Raw genomic sequence first — 24727 nt, 5'->3', positions numbered from 1 at the left:
TTACTAGAAGCAACATATCTTAGAAAAGCAACCCGTTTATTTAATTTTTTTATATTTAATGACGTTAAACTTTATAAATGTGTACAAAACAAAACGTGTCTCATTGTATTTAGTTATTTACGCTTTGGTTCATTTAATATTAACGTTTCTGCGTCGCGGGTCGTGATCAGTTCGCGGGGTTCTGATTACGAAATACCGGAAGTGACCGCGCAGAATTCCGGGCGCTGATTGGCTGTCCGCAAAGGAGGCTGACGAATGACGCTGGGATGAAAATCTACAGGATGAGTCGCTGATAACTACTGACTCCCGTCGAGGGGAGTAGTCATGACGAAGCGGCGGGACCCGCGGAAGGGTAAGCACCAAGTTACCGCTCACACCTGGTCACCGCGTTTGCGGGTGCTAAAAAAATGACAGTACTGTGTGCTAAACGGCGCGTAATGCGGTCACGGTTGGAAGCGAGTTAACGGTTTCACGTTACGCTGCGCGCGCGCGGCCCCGTGAAACGGCACGAGCAAAAGGGACGTTATTTACGTGAACGTGAGCTGGCTTTTTAGGTTAATTTTTGTCTCTTTTTTTTGGCGTAGTATCTTTTTTTTCTTCGCTTTTTGAGGCGGCCCGGTTTGGGTAAAGTCTTAACGGGGATAGCAGGCTCACCGGGCCGCGTTTTTTAAGGCATTTTCATCGTTTTAGCTGCAGGTTAAATTAATATAACGTCCGCCTTATGCACATTTTTTTTCGGTGCCGTTATTATCATCTATAAACCGCTTTTCGGTGACGTGGACTACACTAAAGTGAAGCTTTGCTACCAACACATTCCGTCGGAGCAACTCTTATCTTATAACATTTTCCCCTTTTTGTTGTTTCTTTTAAGCGACGTAGCAGTAACTCACTAGTCTCGCTATTGACGTTCAAGCAGCCACGCTATTGGCTGGTTGCAACGATGACGTCACGTCTTTAGCTAACGTGATCGTCACCTCATCGGTTCGTTTTTTGTGTGTTTGTTTTTGTGTGTGTTTTTTTTTTGACGCAGCTTCGTTGTTTTTTTTTCACGACCCCGTTCCTCTTTCTGCGCACAAGAGGGACCAAATCACTGACGTCAAGGTACCTTTAAGAATAACTGTTTATGAGATCAAGACGTGTTAAACGTTAAATGTACTTTTACGTTTAAGCGGAATGTGCTCGACCAGCTGGCTGCGTGTTCGTGCGTAATAACACGGTAATAACGAAACAATAACGTTGTGTGGGCACTCAGACTTTGAGGATGTATGCTGTGAACTTCTTTATGGTTGTGCATTTTATTTGCTAAGCAGCCAGCTTTCACTTCCCACACTGCACTTATAACAGCTGCTGCACACTGAGCTTCTATCTAAAACTAAAGTATTCATAAATCAATACGCTTTCAACTATGCATTGTTGCCTAATTGTTGCAAATAGACTTGTACATGACTGTGTGTGTGTGTGTGTGTGTGTGTGTGTGTGTGTGTGTGTGTGTGTGTGTGTGTGTGTGTGTGTGTGTGTGTGTTCAGGACCAGATCCCTGAGAGCATCCCACCTCATCACAGATACCAGAGACAGTGGATGAGACCACAATGAGGCTCCCTAAATGGTGAGGCTCACGTTACACAGTACAAAGATGGCCACTGTCCTCTTTAATACCGCCGTGCTTGGGTAGACGTTGCCACCGTTCTGAAGGGCTTCACAACAACACGGCCAGGTGCTCTAAATCTACAGTGTAGACCCAGGTGTGGTCGGTTAAAGCTGGCATTTTCAGCAACGCCGTTCAACGATCCTTCTAATGGTTGTTGAAGTATGTGCTCTTTGATTTATCGAGCATTTTTTTTAAAAATCATCATTCATTTCTTCACCCCACCGCCGTTTTATCTTCGAAGTGCAACTGGAGAAAATGGAAGAGCCAGTGAGACCAGTTTTTCTGCATTCTGTTGCGGTGTGAAAGTATGTGCGATTGTAGCCGGTGTGACGTGAGTCAGAAGAGCGGGTGTAATGAAATGTGGTTACTGTGACGAGGGATTTGTGTTGGAGATCAGAATCACAAACCGTTTTATTGGCCAGGAATGTTTTCACAAACGAGGAAATTCACCTTGATGGAAGATGCATAACTTTGAACACGAGACGTTAGACGAGACAAATATCAATCAACAGTCGACGACAACACAGTGCAATGTGTATGAAATGAATTACGAGGTGAAGATAAAGTGCTCAGACAACAAATAGTGGAGTGTTAAAGCACCGTATCAATGTGTGGCCTCTTCAAGTTATCTGAAGATTCTGAGCTTTGACTTTTGTAATAACAACAGCGAGTCTGTGGCTATATCTTCCTCCTCGTGTCTTCAGTTACTTTTTCGCCCATCTGAAACCCCGGATACACACACCTCTCTGCACACACACACTCTCTGTGCAGAAAAAAAGTCGTCTCTAGCAAAAGTGCACCTGCCGTATCGTTTGGCTGGTTTCCAGTTTAAGCAAAAACAGCGGCCCCCACTGTATGAACCAGTTAAATGCTCAAAGTGTTGTGGGGTTTGCACTGAAACCGTCCCATTATATCAGGGCGTGACTTGAGGAACCTTGTCCACTGATCCAAGTCCAATATGAGAGAGCACCTCCTGTCTGCACACACAGTGTACCTGCGCCTCCCTCACCTCCCTTTTTTTGTTTTGATGTATCTCCAGTAAACTGATTGTGATGCAATAGCACTGTAAATAACCTTGGACTGTGAGACATCACACGTCTGAGGGGTTAAGGGTTTATGTGTTCAGCAGGCATATCACCATACCCGTCTTTATCACCGGCCCCGTCGGAGTGTATCAATGAAACTCGATGGGATCACCTGTCTCAAGTGGAAAAGTCCCCATTCGCATGTGGTCTAAAAAAAAAAGTCGCGAAATGTGTTGCTGGAAGAAGCCTTTTCTTTCCTTTTGTATCCCTGTTGACAAAAAATCCCTCGTCCTCGGCCGCCATGCGCTTCAAGAATAAAAGAAAGTCGTTAAAACCCGAAACATGGGTTTTGTATCTTTTCTCAAGAATGAGCGATCCCTATTCCCGAGTGGGGAATCCTTCACGAGAAGGTGACATGCGGTAACGCCACACATCTCTGACTCTGCTGCTCGCCATCACGGTGACCTCAAAATGTTTTTACATGTGGCTTCCTTGCATATAACGTCCATATGTTTTGCAAATTTACTTTAGCATTTGTCAGCTGGTCTCAATGAACATTGTTTTATTATTTACACATACACAAATTCACATGTTAGAATGTTAAACCAAAAAAATCCCCTTTCCCTCCTATTTCCAACCTGCAGGTGTGTGTTGGGGGTGGTGGTGGCTCTAGGGTTGCTCTGGATGCTCTCTCTTCCGGAGACGGAGACGAGCAACCCTCTGGAATGGCACGTCAACCACGCACACAAAAAGGTGAGAGGACGCACACGGACTCAAAGACTTTACATGTTTACTGTGAGCTGAAAGTATTCAGGAGTGTTAGAAGCTGGACTTGACAATGTGGTTCAGGTGATGGGGGAGACCTGACGAGTTCCTCCAGATCTCTCTTTTCTCACCTCCAATCTAAGAAAGAAACAGAATGAACTCGCAGTGGGCCAGGAAAGGAAATCTTCTTCCACTCCTTTTTCTCTTTTTTTTTTAACTCAGCAAGTTTTCCTGTGTCAATTGTGTCTGTGGGACCGGAGACGGTGCTCTTTATTTTGTTTTTGACCTCCATATTGTATGCTGCTTGAGACTGTCTGGGCCAAAGAAAACGTACGGGACGAAGTCCACAGAGGATGTTGCACGCAATAGGAAATCAATGCCAACTATAGCCGGACCATGACGCCCCTAAACTCCTAAGCTGCTTTCCTTCTAGTGGTGTTGTGTAAAGCGATGCAGCGGGACCGGTTACTCTTTTGTAGGGTTGCAACGGAGCGGAAATTTTCTGGTAAATTTCCGGAAACTTTCCACAGGAATTTTGGCTCGGGATTTTGTGCCTAAGTTTTTTGCAAAAGCATATAACAGGGAACTTAATTATGGACTATGAACTGCACTAGTTCATGTAGAAAGTGAACTTTCCCAACACTGTCATTAGCATATTGATTGCTTGGTAAACTGAAGCCATGTTCATTTTAATACCAAGTTTATTTGTGTACAGTAGACTTTTTACAGCAGTAGAGTCGGAAGTATGTATGTCCACACAAAAGTACACCATCACCTCCATTATTCACGGCTTTCGGAATGTCAAAAAAGTCATTTTTAAAAGTTGTATTATAAATGTTTGCATGCATGTCTGATTATGACAAAGTAAATACAGTTAAATTACCCCAAAATTTCCAGTTAATTCCTGTTATTTCCCGTGGAAAGTTTCCAACTTTGAATATTCCTGGAATTTTGCAACCCTATTCTTTTGTAACTATATTAAAACCCCTCAACACCACGCATTTACATGGCAACCGCCTGTTTTGCCTCGCAGCGGATGCACGAGCATGTGCGGCGAGTCCTGGCGAGTCCGTGTCGCCCCGGCGGCACCAGGCGAAGCTTGTTGGCTCGGCTGCCCGCTTCCAGTCACATGACCCAGGCCTTCCTGTGGAAGGACATCCCGCCGCCCGACGGCCTCTTCTGGTATCCGCCGCCGTTCGGCTTCAAAGGCCTCGCGTCCAAAGTGGAGAACCTGCTGAACCAGGTGAGTGTGACCTGAGGTGATCCACCGAGCGTTCTGATCGTTCATCGCGTGGTTGTGTTTGACTCATGGTGCCCTGCGGGCTCGTAGCCGCGTGACAAAAACCCTCCGAGCTTGACTCGAACATGAAGAGCGACTCCTGGCGTCTGGAAGCTTTGCTCTCGTCTCCAGAGTTCAGACCCACGAGTCACAAGAACAGCTCGCAAGCTGTAATCGTCTGCATAGCCCAGTGTTACAGAAGCAGCAGTGACCAGGTGTGTGTGTCTGTGTCTGTCTGTGTGTCTGTCTGTCTCTGTGTGGGTGTGTGTTCACAGTAAAGAGGGCCGTGGATAAAGACAGAGGGCTCTCTTGCAGTTGAAAGGTTCACAAGAGATCAAATATCACTGCTGTTTGCATGTTCATAATGAAAGTTGAACTTTACCAACGTCTGATAATAAATGGCATTAAATGCATCATTTTACCACCTCGCCATCTGATAACCCAAAGTTTATGATCTGTTTGATATTTATGACCGTAATTTACTCAAGGAACATCATGCTGTATTGAAGACTAGAAACTAGAGATTGAGACATAAACTCATGTTTACAATGTTTACTGAGGGAATACATCAAGAGAGAAGTAGAGTCACTTATATAGACTTCTATACAACCAGAGGAGTCGCCCCCTGGTGGTCAGGAGAGAGAATGCAGCTTCAACACATGAAGCATTGACTTCTATACAACCAGAGGAGTCGCCCACTGGTGGTCAAGAGAGAGAATGCAGGTTTTCGGCGGCTTTACTCAGAACTGGAGGTTGCCCTCTGGCTCAACGTAGCTCAGTCGTCGCCATGTTGAGAGCCATTAAGAGGCAATAGAAATGCTCCCAATCAGGTATTCAGCGCCTTTAAATCATGAATAAACGCTTCCCTCTCTCCCCCTTCAAGCTGCCAGACTCCGACTCGGCGCCGCAGGCGGAGAAGACGTCGGATGAATGCCGGCGCTGCGTGGTCATGGGAAACGGCGGCATCCTTCGAGGCCTGGAGCTGGGCCAGCTCATCAACCGGTTCGACACGGTTATCAGGTCAGAAACTCAAAGTTCAGGTGACTGATACCATCACAGGCAGCACCTTCCCCTTCCTGTGAATGTGCTCGCATGAGGACTCGGCTATGTACATTTTTAAAAATCAACGACCCTCCTTCAAAAGGTTGAACAGCGGCCCTCTGGGAGAGTTCAGCGTGGACGTCGGGAATCGAACCAGCATCAGGATGAGCTACCCGGAGGGCACGCCGCTGCGCTGGATCGACACGGACAAACACACTCTGTTTGTGGCGGTGGTGTATAAAGGTGTGGACATCAGCTGGATCTCTGCGATGATCAACAAGCTCTCTGTGGTGAGTTACTCCCGTGTGTGTGTGTGTGTGTGTGTGTGTGTGCGTGTGTGTTGTGTCTTCATTAGAACGTCTAATGAGGGATGCCGTTCATTCTGAAGTACTGGTTGATAGGAATCTGAGTCATTTTAATTCAGCGTTTTGATCCGAAACAAATCTCATGACTTAGTTGTGTTATTTTTATTGGGTTTTTGTGTATTTAGAGAGAGAGAGTTTCTCTTGCAACACATGCAACACATGCGGCGTCTGCAGGAAAGTTCTGCTCACATTTTAAAGATATGACGGTAAAGAATGATCCGTCCAGATGAATAAATGAATCGGAAATGAAGCCATGTTTTTGAAAAATCCTTCGCAAACTCTTCTGATGCAGCGCCCCCTTCTCTCACGTTTCCACCTTTTTGTCCACGGGCAACAAGTCACATGAAGCAACAACAACTTATTTCTCTGTGGGTTCTTTTCTGTGACGTTGTCAGACAACTTGCGACAGCAATGTGAGCTGTGGTCACAGTCAGCTGAGGCCACGGTCTGTGGGCGTGACGAGCAGGTTTCAGTGAACGTACGCTGGCAGTGAGGAGATGCTCTGTGGTGGCAATGCAGTCTGCCAGTTGAGACGCTTCATACAGGACCCATTTATCTTATTTATTATTTATTTATCTTGTCAGCCATTTTGAAGGCAACAAAACATGGGAAATAGAGCCCAAAAAACTAACTAAGGGAACTGAAAATAGCAAAAAAGTAAAGAAAAATTAACTCTTTTTTTCCAACATTACACACTATAGTTCTAGTAAATTATCTTCAACATAGAAAAATGGACAAAAAGTTGCAAGATTGTGCTTTTTAAATGAGACACACACACACACACTGTCAATTATTACTTGACAGGAGCAGGTACAGACGGTTCCTCCCAGTGTTTGCAATCACTCCTCTTTCATGTTTCAAGAAGCAGTTAAGACACATCTGCTCTCTGTGTCACAGCCCCTCTGGGACTGGATCTTCTTCTGGCAGAAGGTTCCAGATGCACTCGCCCTCGAGCCTCGCAGGTTCAGACTCCTCAACCCAGATGTCATCAGAGAGGCCGCGCTAGACCTGCTGCAGTACCCTCCGCCCAGACTACGCCTGTGGGGGACCGACCAGGTAACAACACCAAATCGCTCTGTGGCAACACAACGGCCCGATCCCGATCCAGCCCGAACCCTCGAGCCCCGAACCCTCGAGCCCTGAACCCTGAAACTGGTTGAGTGTGAGTCTTTAGGGCTTGAGGGTGTAAACATGAATGTGACTTTGCTGCAACATCACGTGACTTACAAAACAAAATATTGTGTACAATTGTGTATTTATTTTAGACTTTTCAGTCACTGATTTGAACGTCGTCCTCACGAGATGAGAAGTAATTTTTAATTATTTATTTACTTGTTTTTGTCGAAACGAAAAGTTTGATGAATGTACCAAAATACACACACACACACACACACACACACACACACACACACACACACACACACACATACATATGTATATTCTGCTTGCATTCCTCTAATGTGTATTTATGTTCTCTAATGTTGTAAAGATATTTTATCTGTCTAAATGCGCATGTGTCTCTTTGTTTACCTTTTTTTTTTTTTACGTCTCCATTCTTCCACTGGAAACTGTGTGTTTAACTTCACGTTGCAATGCATTGTGGGTAATTCCCTGAAGCAAAGTCAGCATCTGATGTTGACTTAAGGAAAATGGTACACAAAGTGTGAGTCTGTGAAGGAGACAGTGATTGGGCCAACAAGAGCTGCACGTCTGCTGCACGTTGCGGCGTAGAGAGTGACCTCTAGTGGCGAGTGCTGTGCACTACAGCGCCAGAGAGGCTGTAGGATGAAGTACCTCATAGTGTGTAAACTCTCCATTTCAGCTCCATGGAACAGAACCTGCGAGTCTTGGCATGAAGCATGTTCGGAGAGGAAAGGACTCGCACAATCTTACTGAGCAAACCTGAATTCATTCTCTAAATTTAGCCAGTGTTAATCTTGAAAAAGAGTCAAGAGGAAGTTAACAAAGAGTTGATAACAATACTGTCCACCTGCTCTCCCATCTCCTTCCCTCCCTCTCGCCCTCCCCTTCCCCTCGTCTTTCCCCTCCAGAACGTGCCCACCATGGGGGTCTCGGCACTGAACCTAGCCAGCCTGCTGTGCGACGAGGTCAGCCTGGCGGGCTTCGGCTACAACCTCTCCCAGCAGGGGGCGCCGCTGCATTACTACGACAAGCTGTCCATGGCCGCCATGCTGAAGCAGACGTCGCACAACGTGGACAAAGAGACGGAGCTTCTGCGCAGCCTCGTGAAAGAGGGAGCCATCGCCGACCTGACGGGGGGGATCCACTGCTCCTTCTGCACGCCGCCCGCAACGCCGACCCTCTGACTCCCTGACCTCGTGACCTTCAACAGCAACTGTAAAAGCACTTCTCCCTTATTTTCTGGCGTAAAAGTGCTGGACATGAGCGCAGAAAAGTGACGGCAAGACCAACGAATTTACTAACCTGTGAAGGAAGGAGAGGAAAAACGACACAAAGACGGAAATGAACTTAATAGATGTTAAATTTGTCTCAAAAGTGCTTCTTGAAGAACGAGTAACATGGAAGTTACTCTGGTGACATTGCTGCCTATCACAAGTCTTTCAGTATTCCGAGGAAATGTCCTCGGAGACATCCTGTCAATGAGTTGAATGTGTAAAGGCTGATTTATACTCGGGTTTTACGCAGAGACGCAAAGACGCAAGACACGCATGGCCGCCCTTGCGTGGTCAAATTGGCCATTTTGCGTGCTTGCATGCGTCACCCCAAATTTCTGACTATCCGTCAAAGCTACGCAAGCCCGCAAGGCTCTGATTCGTCCGCTAACCACGTCCTTTCTGAGTCTCGCATTTCCGGCTTCATAGCATAATACCTCTGTTTTTAAAAGCCACAGCAGAAACATGAACAATGGATCCTGTTGAAGAACGTTTGGCTGAAGAGGTCCACAAATATGAGCATTTATAAAACCCGTCTGACGGAGTATCAGGACACAAAGATGGAGGTGAATTCCTGGAGGGAGATATCTGTGAACGTCGGTGTGCAGGTCGACTCTAAACGGTCGTTGCGCCACCTGCTGGTCTGGAGTATGAAAAACACAGGAACTATAAACCAACACTAGTCTGTCGATCCGACTCCGTGGCCAGCCGTAGTTGTAGTTGCAGGAGTATAATTCGCCTTTTTAGAAGAGAAGAAGAACGCATGATATTTATGGAAGCTGCATCTTCACTGCTCTGCATCAGGCCCGTAGGCTTTTAAATAGCTGAAGTATATGAAAATGTATTTCCTCACAGTTTAAACGTGTATGTTTTTAATGTGTGTTGGGGGGTGGAAGTTGTGTCTTGCCTCCAGAATAATATACAATTCCACAATATTTGTCATTCCACTGTAAATTAGCAGCTAAACGACGTAGGAGTTAGTTTTCTCTGTGCTGCTAGAGATTCACAAGATATTTTTTAATATTTTACAGCTGCTTGTTTATTCTGCATTTTCTGTTTTTATTTTTTGTATTTTAATCTTTGCATCATGTTCGTTGTTCTGTATTGCAGTTGATCAGTTGATATGCTTTTTTTTTTTACCTTTCGGCGGTTCGGTTTCATTTCACGGCACAGTTTGTTCTTCCACTGACCATCATGAGATGAGACATATTTTATCAGGACGAGTTACTGGAAAAACCGCACAAATAATGATAGAAAAATGCAAAAACAATCCTGTCTTTAAATGTGAAAACAATGAAAACAAAAGAAATATGTTGACCAACAGAAGGAGATGACCTTCAAGCACAACAATGCTTTCTATTCCACTACTGATAATGTTGTTTTTTTTTTTTAAATCAGTCTTAATTTATTGTACCTTGTTATTATTAAAATAGACACTTGGTAGAAATCATAACACTATGAGGAATTGAGTGGTTTATTTGCATGCTAGTTGTGTGTGTGTGTGTGTGTGTGTGTGTGTGTGTGTGTGTGTGTGTGTGTGTGTGTGTGTGTGTGTGTGTGTGTGTGTGTGTGTGTGTGTGCCACAGGTCACTCCAGGTTAGATTTTATTTGCTCCTCAGCAACTTTAGATTAGAGACAGACTGCAAGACATGACTGTTACGCATCACACCGACTGCCCTTGGTCCACCTTGGTCCACCAGCCACAGCGCTCACCTGGACCCTGAGAGGCGATTGTACAATGTCACGTCATGCAGCCATGAAGCGGTTGCAAAAAAGAGATTTTTGGATGTATGTTCGTGGCATAGTCTGTAGACCGCTATCGATGTTTGATCCTGCAAAAGCATTTCACAACATTAGTGACCGGAAATGGTGTTGTTTCATTCGAAAATAAAGTGTGAAAATAAACACACTGCAGTCGTTACGTTACCAAAGGGACTACAGTCGCATTTGTGTTCACTTCAGAAGATCGACTATTGCTTTTTAGAAAGTTGCGTAAAGTGAGCGGGCTTTATTTTGAAACTTTTGTGTCCGGAAGTTGTGAGTGTGAGTGTGTGTGTGTGTGTGTGTGTGTGTGTGTTTGTGTGTGTGTTTGACACTCGGCTGCGCGTGGCCAGGAGGACCAACAAGAAGCCGGGGAGCTCTGCCGCTAACAGGTGGGGAAGACTTTCACTTTATCGTTATTGTTGGTGTATTACTATCGAACCAAAACAATTTGTTTGTTTGTTTATTTGTTATAGCGCGTGCTTTACAAACAGGTAAACATCCACGCAGGGGTGCCGAAAGAGAGAGGTCATGTCGAACTATTTAAATATCTCGGGGGGAAAAAACAATAATGGAAGAACATGGACCGTTAATTTACGACACTTTCTGTTAATTCGGCGTCAACGTGTGTCCCGTGTATCGGTCTCCATTCACCGCAGTAACGTTGACACACCGCGGAGTCCGCGCGGTAAAAAACAACCGCTTGTGCCGTTAATCGAGACCGTTGAAGCTGCGCATGCACGCTCGTACGTCAAAATGGCTCCAGTTGGCTCAAAAACTTTGAATGGAGTTGTTAAAGTAACGGTTTTTTTTTAGGTTGGGTTCAGTGAAGGAAGATTTGTTGTTGTTGTTGTTGTTTATCTAGTCGAACTTCAAAGACGGTTCAATGTCCAGTATGGAGGTTCAGATTAAAGTCCAGCGGGAGTGAGAGAGAGACGGTCAAACGGTTTTGCGTATACTTGCATTGCTGTGTGTGTATGTGTGTGTCAGTTTGCGTTACTGCAGTGAAGATACAATAATGGTTTTGTTTGGTTTCGACATATAAGACATGAGAAGTATGGACAGACACAGTAAAACGTGAGTTTTCGGGTCCGTGACACTCGCATCGCGGGTTTTGAGGTGAAAGGTGACTCGTCTCTGATTGGCTGGATTCTATGAACCCACCCTTCTTTCATTGGTTACTTGGCATGCAGCCCCTTCCTCATCCCCGCCCCTTTTTTCTCTTTCTTTTCTCCTCATCACTCTGTCTATCGCTCCTCTCTCTTCTTATCTCTCTCTTTTTCTCACTTTCTCTCTTCTCCTCTCTCTTTGCTTTCTTTCTTTTTTTTTCTCTCTCTGTCTCTCGACTTTCTCTCTTCTCCTCTGTCTCTCTCTCTCTTCTCCTCTCTCTCTCTCTCTCTCTCTCTCTCTCTCTCTCTCTCTCTATCTATCTATCTATCTATCTATCTATCTATTCTATTCTATTCTATTCTATTCAAAGAGCTTTAGTTGCACGACTGTAAAAGACAGTATTGCCAAAGCATCTCTTTCTCTCTCTTCCCCTCTTTTTCCCTTTTCTCTCTCTTCTCCTCTCTCTTTGTCTCTCTCTTCTCCTCTCTTCACCTTTCTCTCTCTCGCTCTCTCTCCATGTTATTAATAATATTAATAATTGTTAAATCGTGTCGGTGAACGTCTATCATGGAGCGTCTGAGTCAAGTAAACAGGACTCTCTCTCTCTCTCTCTCTCTCTCTCTATTTGAGTAATTGTGTATTTATGTAGTGTGTGTACATATTGATAATCAGCGATGCACAAGCGCTGAACAAATAATGACAAATGCTTCACATGTATGCACAATTTACATTATCTTCACACAGTGCAAACACTCATGTAATTATTCAACAATCAAGATACAAGTATTTGACACTCCTACCCTGCCTGAAGTGTGCTGTACATCAATTCATTTATAATAATATAATTAGATTACAGTATATTTATACTACATTTTTAGATATATTTCTCTTCAAATCCAAACCATGACCCAGTAACCAGCATATGGCCCTTCTAGTTTGAGTTTTTATTGTGTTTTATAAACACTCATGGCCCTTTAACATGGATGATAATCCATCATATTTTTTCTCACTCAGTTGATTCAGTTAAACAAAACAATAGTTTTTTATCAATTGTTGTTTGAACCTCACCTGTCGATATAAATTTGCCTTTCCAGATGAATTCTGTCTGAAACGAGCTTCTTTTTCTGTGCACAATGAACAATTTGTGCTTTGTTGGTTTTGGTTCTAAAGTATTTATTTAATAGAGTTGTAACCACACACAGCACTGGATTCATAGTTTTGTTGTCAGTTATTGCTGAATATTGTTCGACAAGCAATTTAAAGACGCATTCGAGGGACTGAAGATCTTGTAAATCTCGTCTCGTGGTGTTTTTCCGGACATTTAAACGCAGACGCGTTACGAAACAGTACGCCGCAACCCGGACAGAGTCTGGAGTTGAAGGAACCGGCTTCCTCTCGCACTTTTTTCCAGTTTTCGATCAGCTTTTTTTTTTATCTCGCTCGCCTAATCACCTCAGCGGCCCACACCTGGGTCGTAAGTCACTGGGGGAAAGGTGAGGCGACAAAGCCGACGCCGCTTTAACCCGCTGGCTTTTCACGAGGCACTTAAGCGGCGGGGACGTCTGCGGGAACAAAGTAATCCAGTTGTAGCTGTCGTTAGCAGCCGCTAGCAGCCAATGCGGCACTTTAAATGCTGACAATTTGGCAACAACAGCCAAAAGGGTCTCTAGTTGTAGACTAATTCCTTCAAAGCATTATGGGAACTGTAGTAATGATGGACGTCCCATACCTACGGATGTTCACGCACAACACAGCATGGTGGTATAAACTATGCCCTAAATTTTATTGCTAAACCAGCTCAGAATGATTGAGTCCTCCAGCTTTTACTATCTCATGGAGCACGTTTATTGATTGTTTACCTCTAAGTTGAGTCAATCAGGCCCGAGCGTCTTGAACCGGCCAATCAGAGCCCTCCGTGGAGCACAAGTCTGACCTTTGATTGGAAGATTAGCTGAGTTTGTACATCGCCGTGTAACAGAATCTGTGCCGGGGGCGTGTGTTGTTGTTTTTTGGGTGCCGCCGGTGGTATATCTAAGCAGAACGTGTGGGCCGGTTTCTGTAGCAGCAGTGACAACAGCAGCAGTGACAACAGCAGCAGTGACAACAGCAGCGTTCCCGGGGTCGCTGACGGCGGATGTTCGGCTGAAGAAAAAATAGGAAAGAAAGCCGCTGTCTCTCACCTGGCTTGCTTTCTGGTACAGGTGAGGAAGAGAGCGTCTGCGTGCAGGTAGTGAGACCTGTAGACGCCGGTCAGTAAACCTTTGAAGCGTTTATAACTTGTAGTTTATCCTTTTTAAAGTATTTCAGTGACCGTGGAAGAGATGATTTGTGACAAATAAGGCCGACTAATGAGATGTCTTGGACGTCTTGGAAACGCAGCGACTTATGAGTTGTATTTCTGTGTCGTGTGTAAGATAAGATAACCTGTAACCGCTGGAAAATGAATCGGGGGACACTCATTGGGGGGAAAATTAGTGTTTCATAAGTCACTATATTATGATCACAAAGAAGAGCAATTTGAAAATGAAGGATGAAGTTGAAGCAGACCGTCAGAAAGAAGTGAATCCCCCATAGCCAGAGGAAAGTTCACCTCGTAACCTTGTGCTATGACGAGCAGCTCACGGCGGTGAGCGTTTTGTTCATGTGGGCAAACGTGATAACTTTGACGCTAACGCTGTGTCTCTCTGTTTGTTTGCATAACCGTATGTCACTGTGACACAGTGGCTGTTGACATCGGCTCCTTTTACAAGCTTAAGAGTATTTAAACAAATGTTTCCTTTAGAAATGAGAAGAAAAGATTGAAACGAAACCCTCTGACAGATGGTACGTTACGCCGTTGTGTAAACCACAGGAACAAATAATTCTATCCACCAAAGAGGGGCATGGTGTCTGGTCTCTTTGCTAATGGCTGACTGATTTGATTTGCTCAACTTTGGTGTTGAATCACTCTGCCGCGGTCGGTGAGACTCGGCTGTGATCAGGTCACTGTCGTCATCCCCGAGGTTCACATGGAGGTTTACTTGTCCCCGAATTACCTAAAGACCTCAGACTCGGTTTCTAATCTGTTTATTCTTGAACAGCTCTTCTGTCGCCTCGCGTGTGTCTGTGTCTTATTCCCCCACCTGTTCAACACAAACATACATTACGGGAGCGGGAAACCTGCTCGACTTGTCCTCAGATAATCTGTTAAACATACGCTATATGATCCAATTACACAGCAATGTGAGGTGCTGGTGTTGTTCCGCAGCAGGCTGTAGAAACTCATATTTGACTTATTTGACTGAGTGAGCGTTGATTCAGTACAATGCTTTTGTGTTGGTACACAAAGTGTGTTCCCAGTGCGAGCTGGAAACCAAAAATCTACCAGCTAAACACAAACATTTTTGCGGGGGCTCAAATCTAGATCGCTGAAGCCGCCAAAAACATGTTTAGTATTCCATCTCTAACCACATCTTTCAGTGATTACCTGACACCACCCTCTCGCGTCACATCTGGTTGCCCAAAACCAAGATGGCCGACAGCCTGAAGCAGCTCCTTCAAAAACAGAAGTCCGCGATTGACTACGACTAAATAAACTAGATGGAGTTGTCCTCTTTAGCCCGGCTAGCCTCCGTCGGCCGGTCGGGAACACTTTGGTCCTGACGGGAGTGACTCAGCGGCGATCGGATGGAGCGCCGCTGTCGGGTTGACTTTTGTGGTTTACGAGATGCTTGTTGGTTAAACGTAACAGACCTCAAAACATGACGGATTCAAAATGACTTGAAGGGACATCTTGTTAAATCAGGATTCTTACAGTCATGAAAGCCTGGAAAAGTCATTGATTTTTTTCCTTAAAATTCCCCAAAGTGTAGTCAAATTCTTGTAAATGTGTTATATTTGTGTGTTCATGATGTTCATTTACGCTGAGTTTGAACATAATGAATTTTCTTTTAAAAGAAAGAGGCTCAAAATAAAAGCAGACATACATCATTTGGTAAAAGTCATGTAAAATTCATGGAAATGTAGTTAAAAGTCATGGAATTGTGGTATAAAGTCATTGAAGTGTGGTATAAAGTCATGGAAATCTACTGGTTAACATGTGTATGAACCCTGTTAAATGTAAAAAACAAAACAAATGGCCGGTCTTCTCTTCGTCTCTTTAGGTTTCGTCCTGGCCAGCCTCTCTCTCACACACACACACACACACACACACACACACACACACGCGCACACACTCCATCCTCCAACACACACTCCATAACCTCGCCTCAGTGCCGCCGAACACTCCCGGCCCCACTTCACTGGTCTTAACCCACGCACACGTCTCCACTCCAGCGTTCACAACGTTCACACACCGGCAGCATCATGCTGAGCCAGAACTTCCTACCGAGGCTGAAGTTGCCAGACATGGAGGACGTCAGCAGGTACATCAGGAATGTCTCCACCCCGATGCTGGTCAGCGTCGGGGCGGTTGCTGTCGCGACTACTTACTACCTGGTGACGCGGCCCAAGCCCCTCCCACCAGTCTGCGACCTCTGCATGCAGTCAGTGGAGATTCCGGTGAGTTCAATGCACAGAGGAGCGCGCCACAAACCCCAGGATGTCCCACTATATCCGGTCGCGTTTGGCAATACAGTAACGCGAGGCAGCGCGCCATGCTAGCTGTTGTGAGCCAGAATCCTCTGATTGGTCAATTTTATGAATTTTGGAAAAACAAATTATGAATCAAAATAAAACAAGGTGAATATTTATCAAATCGTATTTATTTGGAGAAAACATTTGAGGTGTACATTACCGTAAAAGTCGGGTTACAAGCCGCTTCTACCTTTCGGTGGGTGTCCCCCGCTGTAGCGAGCTAGCGCTGGTGCTAGCTACCCGCTAGCTGCTGCTGCTCGCTATCCCCCTGCTCGAGTCGGGCGTCGAGCCGGAGCTGGTCGCGCTACCTTCAGTGGTTGTCGGGGAGCTAGCGGAGAGCTAGCTGGGAGCAAGCAGCAGCGCTAGCTTGCTACAGCGGGGAGCTAGCGGGGACACCCACCGAAGGTAGTAGCGGCTTGTAACTCGACCTTTTACGGTATGTAAAGTAAAAAAGAAGGAAAAAAAAAACATTTGATCCGGAACGTAGCTCCAGAGGCAGCGTTTGGGAGGAGGGCGGGGCCTGATTCATGTCTGTTAATCCTCGTAGCCCTTGAAACATGGAAACGTTTTACTTCTAGTTCTTCACGCCCCAGCTAGCCAAACCTGTAGCCGCGTGTGGATCCGGTCTCTGGTGTCACAGCCCTCCGTTTGTTCCTCTCCTTCAGGGCGGAGAGTTGGCCCGCCGGTCCGTTCTGTCGAACGGAGAAGCTCACTTGTCGCATTTCTACGACGACGCCAGAACGATGTACGAGTGCTTCCTCAGAGGTGTCCGAGTCTCCAGTAAGTCACAAATACATCGACAACTAATGTGTATTTTATATATACAGTACATCTGTATTTCAGCCACTCGAGGCTGATCAACGTGGTTAACGCTTCATGTCATTAAACCAGAGCACGTAATACTTTTTGTTAGTTGCGTTAACATTGTAGTTTACTTTAAATGACTTGAGCTGCATTCTTTTACCCTCTCACACTGTCAGTGTCGAGTCAGCGGTCTTCACTGGTTACATCACAACATCTTGCCACCGCTATAAACAATGTCGTCTTACAGCCGCCCAGGACCATATGTGTGTGTTTTTACAAAAACAATGGGACAGACTGTACAGGCTGCGAGGTACAGGATGTACCTGTGATGCATAACAACGTTCCCTCTCCCTCATCCTCCAGATAACGGGCCCTGTCTGGGCTCCAGAAAGCCAAATCAGCCGTACGAGTGGCTTTCCTACACAGAGGTGAGCGTCGCCTCATCTCATGAAACATCATAAAAGTTGCAGGCCACAGGATGACCTGACATCGGTCAGGACGAACATGCGTGTGCTCATGCGGGAATTTAATGTCTAATGAACTGTTTTTACACAACGAATATTCATTTGTGTCATTTAAGGTTTACTGTACACACACATTTCACACAATGTGTGTGTGTGTGTGTGTGTGTGTGTGTGTGTGTGTGTGTTAGGTACTGGAGCGGGCAGAGAATCTGGGTTCAGCGTTCCTCCACAAAGGACACTCCAAGACGTCGGACCCTCACATCGGCATCTTCTCTCAGAACAGACCCGAGGTACACACAACCTTTAGTCAGATAACTCTCTCCAATCTGAACACGTAGACACACACACACACACACACACACACACACACACACACACACACACACACACACACACACACACACACACACACAGAGTTTAAAGTAAATTTGAGACAGTTGCAACACTTTTTTACTAACTTATTGTAAAAGTACCTTTTGCTAAACATGTTAGTGAAAATGATTAATCTGATTATAACTTTCATCTTACCGTGCGTGTGTGTGTGTCTGTATCTCTCTGCGTGTGTGTGTGCGTGTGTTTCTGTATCTGTGTGTCTGTCTGTCTCTGTCTGCGTGTGTGTGTGTGTGTGTGTGTGTGTCTCTGTGTGTACAGTGGACCATCAGTGAGCTGGCTTGCTACACATACTCTCTGGTGTCGGTCCCTCTGTACGACACACTGGGAACAGAAGCCATCTCCTTCATTATAGACAAAGGTAAAGCACAGCTGTGACATCATCTCACCGGCTAGCTGTTGTTGTTGTTGTTGTTGACGACGTGCACGTTGTCCCCGCAGCTTCCATCTCGACCATCGTGTGCGACGTGGTGGACAAAGCCAACCTGGTGCTGGACTGCATCCAGAACAGGAAGCACTCGGTGAAGAACCTGGTTCTGATGGAGACTCCCAGCGTGGAGCTGCTGCGCCGCGGCGGGCAGGCCCGAGTCAACATCCTGAGCCTGCAGGAGATGGAGGTGATGATGTCACCGCTCTCTGTCCTCCCTTTACCCTGTTTGAGCCCCGCGGCGCGCGGCGGCCATTATCGGACAGAGAGAGAGACGAATAAGTCGAGTGATTGTTTCCTCGAGGAATCTCTGGAAACCACGACGTTGATTCACTTCGTTTAAATTGATGAAATACAGCAAAGCATTGTGGGAAGAGTTCTATCCAAACAGAAAAAACAAACTTACCGTTAAGTTTATGTAATTACATAAACCCCGTAGCCTCGCCGTCACTTCCAGGAGGCGGCCGCAACGTTTCACCAGATCAATAACAAAGTACATCTAGTACGGTCTAGTACATCTAGTACGGTCTAGTACACTAGTACACTAGTATGATCTAGTACACTTGTATGATCTAGTACACTAGTACGATCTAGTACACTAGTATGATCTAGTACACTAGTACGATCTAGTACACTAGCATGATCTAGTATGATCTAGTACACTAGTACGATGTAGTACACTAGTATGATGTAGTACACTAGTACGGTCTCGTACATCGAGTACACTCGTACAATGTAGTACACTAGTACATCTAGTACGATCTCGTGTAGTGCCGTGGTTCACCACACGGGGCAGTAGCATCACAGTCTGACATTATACTTCTAACCGTGTACTATTCCAATATTCTTGTTGCCTGACGTCCTCCACGGTGTCTTCTCTCTTTCTTGTCCGCAGGCCATCGGGAAGGCCAACCGTCAGCAGCCCGTGGTGAGTAAACAGCTGACAGCAGTTACACTTCAGACGACGACAACGTGTGTTAACGTGACGCTTTCTGTCTCCCTGCAGCCGCCGAGACCGGAGGACATGGCCCTGATCTGCTTCACCAGCGGAACAACAGGTGACACACACACACACACACACACACAATATAATGTATATTAGTGTCTGAACTAGACGTGACATATACACGTGTGTGTGTGTTTTTCAGGAAACCCAAAGGGAGCGTTGTTGACGCATAGAAACGTCGTGTCCAATTGCTCCGCCTTCATCAAGCTGACGGATGTGAGTCAGACTTGTAAAGGAGGGATGTTTCCTTCTCTACCTCCTTCTCTCCTTCGCTACCTTCTCCATCCTCTTCCTGTCCTCTCTTTATCTACCGTCTCCTTTCCTTCTTTACTTTCTTTCTCCATGTCCTCCTCTACTTTATCTCCTCCTGTGGATCATGTGATCAACTCCCCTCTCCTCCTCCTTCTCCTCCTCCTTCTTCTCTCCAGTCGTACGCTAAGACCACCTCGGATGATGTCATGATGTCTTTTCTGCCTCTGGCCCACATGCTGGAGAGAGTGGTGGAGGTACAAACGCTGTTAACACTGACTGTGTTCCCTTCCTGTCTGTTGCTGTGTGTGTGTGTTTGTCTTCCTGTGTGTGTGTCTTCCTGTGTGCATGCTGTGTTTTAGGTTTGCTGTCCATTGTCTTCCAGTGACGTCCACATTTCCTTCCTGCCCTTGGCTCATATGTTTGAGAAAGTAGTCCAGGTATTGTGCGTCTCCTTAGTTCCTGTAGTCACCTTTTTTTTCAATCCAACAAAGCCTCATGTGTGTGTGTGTGTGTGAACCTCTCCCTCGTCACATACTGAGTTCTGGTGACCTTCAAACTTCTTCCCCTCCTCTCTGTCTTTCTTCCTCTGCATCCTTCCCTCAGGGAGTGATGCTCATGCAGGGAGCCCAGATCGGCTTCTTCCAGGGAGACATCCGGCTGCTGGCGGACGACCTGAGCGCGCTGAAGCCCACTGTGTTCCCCGTGGTTCCCCGACTGTTGAACAGAATGTACGACAAGGTACGAGGTGCACGGCTCAGAGCTGCAGCGCCGCATCCGGTAAACGCTCGAGACGTCACTGCAGCCGCCATTTTACACCAATTTAGCATCAAAAACTGTGGAAGCAACATTGGCTCCAGACCTCCTTTCCCCTGTGTTTGACTCATCATAAGAACCCCAAATGAATTCCAATACTTGTGTTAATTGTATGTATTTGTTCAACAAAGTCTAAGGAAAAAAAATGTACATCTGCAAAAAAAAAATCACTTTTAAAAGATAGTTTGATGGTAACTATGAACATCCAGCATGACATGAGCCAGATTCCCCAAAAATGCCTCCTGGAGCGTCAATAAGACACCTTTTTAGAAAGATTAGGACCTAAAGAATCAGAATCTGCAACAAAAAACAAAATAAAACTGTTAGGAAGGAGTTTCAGTTAAAAGACTGTGTCGTTCGGTTAAAAAATTAGAAAGAATTACGTATTTTATGCCAAATGATTATCTGAATGGGGCATGCTGGGACTTAAAATGGGGGCGGGAGGATTTTCGCGCCCGGTTTCCAAAAGGTTAAACCCTCACCCCTGACCCTATTTATTTATCTGTGTGTGTGTGCGTGTCTGTCTCTGCGTGTGTGTTTGTGTAGATCTTCGGGCAGGCCAACAGCTCCCTGAAGCGCTGGCTGCTGGACTTCGCCTTCAGGAGGAAGGAGGCGGAGATGAGGAGAGGCATCGTGAGGAAAGACAGCATCTGGGATCAACTCATCTTCCGGAAGGTTCAGGTACGCAGAGCCAGCGGCGCCGTTTAGAAGATCCTCGCACGTCCAGGAACGTTGTGTTTTTTCCCACCATATTCCAAATAATTCGATTAACTTAATGTCTGTTTTTTGCAGAATCTGGAAAAACTTCAGGTATCTTCTTGCATTTTGCAGAAAAGCAAGTCACTAGCTTGATGTTTTTATATAATTCTGAAGCTGTCCAGTGTTCCTTATCTATTTAAATCCAAACGATCTGTCTATATCACTTTGTGCACATATATTCATACATTCTGGTACATGTGGGCACTGATTCGAGCAGCGCATCCACTCATTTCTTGTACTGGCCAATGTTTCCCTTTTTAATGAAAGCAATCCCCTCTGCTGCTGTCCCACTGCACACATGTCTGGTCGTATCTTATCATACGAGGCATTGATTCATCTCCTCAGAGCACACGGTGATATCAGCCTCAGACGGCTGTAAAGCAAAATAAATGTTGTACATTAACGCAGCGCGCTGCCCCCTGCAGGCCAGCCTCGGAGGTCGCGTGCGCCTCATGCTGACGGGAGCTGCTCCCATCTCCCCCGCCGTCCTCACCTTCCTCAGAGCGGCAGTGGGCTGTCAGGTAACACACACACACACACACACACAAGCCGATCTACACATCCTCACGCTCTTCTACACTGTTTTAAGTGGCAGTAATAATAATAATCATGTGTGTTATTTTGGTCTCAGTTCTATGAAGGTTATGGACAGACAGAGTGCACCGCTGGATGCACCATGACGATGCCGGGAGAGTGGAACGCAGGTAAAGAACAGGACTAAACCCGCTGGAGTCAGGGGGTTTATCTCAATTTTTACATAATTTCTTATGTAATTCACCTTTTAAAGGCACTTGCATATAAGATACATACCCGTGTGTTACGTCAAAAACTGCTCAGCTCTCTATAAAATATATATATATATATATATATATATATATATATATATATATATATATATATATATATATATATATATATATATATAAATGTCTAATACCACATTTTTTACTATTGTTTTTTGAGAGAAAGTGTTGTCTGTCACTACTTTCATCTAAATGAGAGGGACTGAGATACAATGAGACTAAGGAACAACTTCAGACCACAGAACAATTACAAAAGTTTTGGTTTTCAGACATATAATAATATACTATATTTGAGTCAAAATATTAACTATAGACAAACTATTTACAATAAATGTGCATGTTTCAGATTTCATACATTTTTTCAAGAACAGTTTTCAGAACAAAAACATGTACTCTGTGTGTGTGTGTGTGTGTGTGTGTGTGTGTGTGTGTGTGTGTGTGTGTGTGTGTGTGTGTGTGTGTGTGTGTGTGTGTGTGTGTGTGTACTAACTACTATTTACCATCTTTAACACGCCCTGAGTTATGAACACAATGTCGTTGACCGATCACTCTGAACGTGACCTCATGTCCTTCAGGTCACGTCGGAGCGCCTCTGCCCTGCAACTCCCTGAAGCTGGTGGACGTCTCTGAGATGAACTACCTGGCAGTGAACGGGGAGGGAGAGGTGACACACACATCCTCACGGCAACGCTGTCTTTTACCACAACAATACGACACTCGTACACACCGTAAAAGTCGGGTTACAAGCCGCTTCGTTACCTTCAGTTGGGTTTCCCCAGCTGTAGCAAGCTAGCGCTGCTGCTAGCTCCCCGCAAGCTGCGGCTGCTGCTGCCTCCGCTGCCCGAGTCTGGCTGGTCCATGCTACCTTTGGGGGTTGTTGAGGAGCTAGCAGGGAGCTAGCAGAGAGGTAGCAGCAGAGCTAGCTGGCGACAGCGGGGGACACCCACCGAAGGTAGTAGCGGCTTTTAACCCAGCTTTTACTGTGTGTGTGTGTGTGTGTGTGTGTGTTTCTAGGTGTGTGTGAAGGGCGCCAACGTGTTCCAGGGCTACCTGAAGGACCCCGAGAAGACTGCGGAGGCCATCGATGCAGACGGGTGGCTTCACACAGGGGACATTGGAAAATGGCTTCCTGTAGGTTCAGCAGTGGCGTTTTGAGTTTTTATTTTTTATTTTTTCTTCAATCAGCCTGCGCTTCGTCCGTCTCGGCTTCACACACACACACACACACACATTTATTTCAATCCTGCGTTGACAGAACGGCACGCTGCGGATCGTGGACAGGAAGAAGCACATCTTCAAGCTGGCGCAGGGGGAGTACATCGCTCCCGAAAAGATAGAGAACATTTACAACCGGGCCGACGCAGTGGCGCAGATCTTTGTGCACGGAGACAGTCTGCAGGTGAGGGGGGAGGACATTCTGCCTCTGCGAGTGCAAACGGACCTGCACTTGTAGAGCGCTCTTCAACGCTACATGACACCATGTTGGGTTGATCTGCAGGCATGTCTGGTGGCAGTGGTGGTTCCTGACCCCGACTTCCTGTCCAGCTGGGCCAAGAGGACCCTGGGACTGGAGGGCAGCTACCGGGAACTATGCAGAAAAGCGGTAATGTCTACTTTTGATCACTGTGGTACTCGTGGATTGAGACAGCCCACACTTATCCTGTTTCTGATAATTAAGGCTCTTCCTGTTCAGCGCTGTATACCTGCTATAGTGGTGATTAAAGTGACATCATTCCGAGGTGCTCTCTTTATTGTCGGTTCAGGAAGTCAAGGCGGCCATCTTTGAGGACATGATGCAATTGGGCAAGGAAGGAGGCCTCAAGTCCTTCGAGCAGGTGAAACACACGGCTCACAATTACAGCTCACGGTTTTGAAGCATGTTTTCCAGCAGCTCTGTAGACTCTGCAGCGTTCCCTGGAACGTCGTCACCCTGCTGACATGTTTTCGTGCGTCTCCTTCCAGGTGCGGTCCATCCACATCCACACCGAGCTGTTTTCCATCGAGAACGGCCTGCTCACCCCGACGCTGAAGGCCAAGAGGAACGAGTTGCGCCAGTACTTCAGGGACCAGATCAACGAGCTGTACGCTGACATTAAAATGTGAAAGAGGAGGAACGGAGAGACGCACCACGCAGTCGACCAAAGGTGTTTCTTTTGGGGGGGGGGGGGGGGGGGGGGAGAGGAGAGAAAGAGAGAGAGACGACGATGGCAGCTCAAGACACGATCCTCTCCGACCACGAGGAGCGCGTTTCGTCCTCATAGCTACAAGCAACAGGAGACGTCGTAGCTTTTAATTAAATGAGATTAAATGTGTCTATTGATGAAATAGTTGCGATATGTACAGCACTAGATCCTGTGATAACATGTTGATTCTAATCGGCTGTTTGGAGATCATATTTGATGGATGTTTTTGAAGGGAAATGTCAAAGTGCAGCTCAGGACTTTACCGGCAGAAACACACTGTACCTCCTACGCACACACACACATCAAGGGTGGCGGAGGACTGACCACTGAAGCGGATTCACTGAGGCTTTTATTTGGTTTGAGTTGCCCGCGTTGATCCGTTTGCAACATGAACAACGCTACACACCAACATCTCAGCGTGTTTGATGAGATTTCTTTTCTCAGATGTCTTTTTATTTAAAAAATCTTACTCGGATCCATTCATGAATAAGCTTGGGACCAATTGTGAGCCTGGGAACTAATAGAAAAAGCCATATTTAAAGATAATTTAAACAATGCCAGCTGGAGGAAAAAAAAGGGAATTCAGGTACTAAACATCGCTCAGGACAAAGGGATAGTGTTTTTAATTTATTTATCGTAACATGGAGGGAAGAGATTTAAATATGAAGGAATCAGTTTTCTTAAATTATTAGTAAACACTGAAGAAGGGTGAAACTTCAAAATGACATTGTTCACAGCTTGAATGTTAAAGTTTAAAAATGTTGAAAAGTACTTTTGACTACGGTCTTGCTATAACTGTTTGTAC

General features: G+C 45.7%; 2 protein-coding genes across 6 annotated transcripts; both read left to right on the top strand.

The window, feature by feature from the left end:
- Positions 1–267: 267 nt before the first annotated feature.
- Positions 268–9989, top strand: st3gal5 (ST3 beta-galactoside alpha-2,3-sialyltransferase 5). Of its 5 annotated transcripts, XM_068595395.1 has the most exons (9): positions 329–352; positions 1031–1101; positions 1527–1605; positions 3317–3425; positions 4471–4680; positions 5600–5736; positions 5861–6047; positions 7020–7178; positions 8174–9989. In XM_068595395.1, the coding sequence occupies exons 3-9, from the start codon at positions 1589–1591 to the stop codon at positions 8447–8449; spliced, it is 1095 nt and encodes a 364-aa protein (XP_068451496.1). In that variant the 5' UTR covers positions 329–352; positions 1031–1101; positions 1527–1588; the 3' UTR covers positions 8450–9989. The 5 variants fall into 5 exon arrangements, with proteins under 5 accessions (XP_068451493.1, XP_068451498.1, XP_068451497.1 ...); XM_068595392.1 differs by lacking the exon at positions 1031–1101 and having other exon boundaries at positions 268–352; XM_068595397.1 differs by lacking the exons at positions 1031–1101; positions 8174–9989 and adding an exon at positions 7945–8167 and having other exon boundaries at positions 268–352.
- A 469-nt stretch (positions 9990–10458) lies between these two features.
- LOC137788720 (long-chain-fatty-acid--CoA ligase 1-like) lies at positions 10459–23872 on the top strand. The gene is made up of 21 exons (XM_068581754.1): positions 10459–10689; positions 15550–15946; positions 16687–16801; positions 17189–17253; positions 17478–17579; positions 17941–18040; positions 18121–18296; positions 19002–19034; positions 19113–19164; positions 19255–19328; positions 19724–19801; positions 19968–20102; positions 20724–20858; positions 21362–21457; positions 21568–21640; positions 22315–22403; positions 22754–22870; positions 22995–23138; positions 23238–23342; positions 23503–23574; positions 23702–23872. Exons 2-21 carry the CDS (start codon positions 15752–15754, stop codon positions 23840–23842), a joined length of 2097 nt encoding a protein of 698 aa, XP_068437855.1. The 5' UTR covers positions 10459–10689; positions 15550–15751; the 3' UTR covers positions 23843–23872.
- Positions 23873–24727: the final 855 nt, after the last annotated feature.

This window comes from Clinocottus analis, unplaced genomic scaffold (genome assembly GCF_023055335.1).
Source record: "Clinocottus analis isolate CAN_PGR_092001 unplaced genomic scaffold, fCliAna1.0.p SCAF_10, whole genome shotgun sequence".
Taxonomy (NCBI): domain Eukaryota; kingdom Metazoa; phylum Chordata; class Actinopteri; order Perciformes; family Cottidae; genus Clinocottus; species Clinocottus analis.
This window is presented reverse-complemented; position numbering and strand designations above follow the sequence as displayed.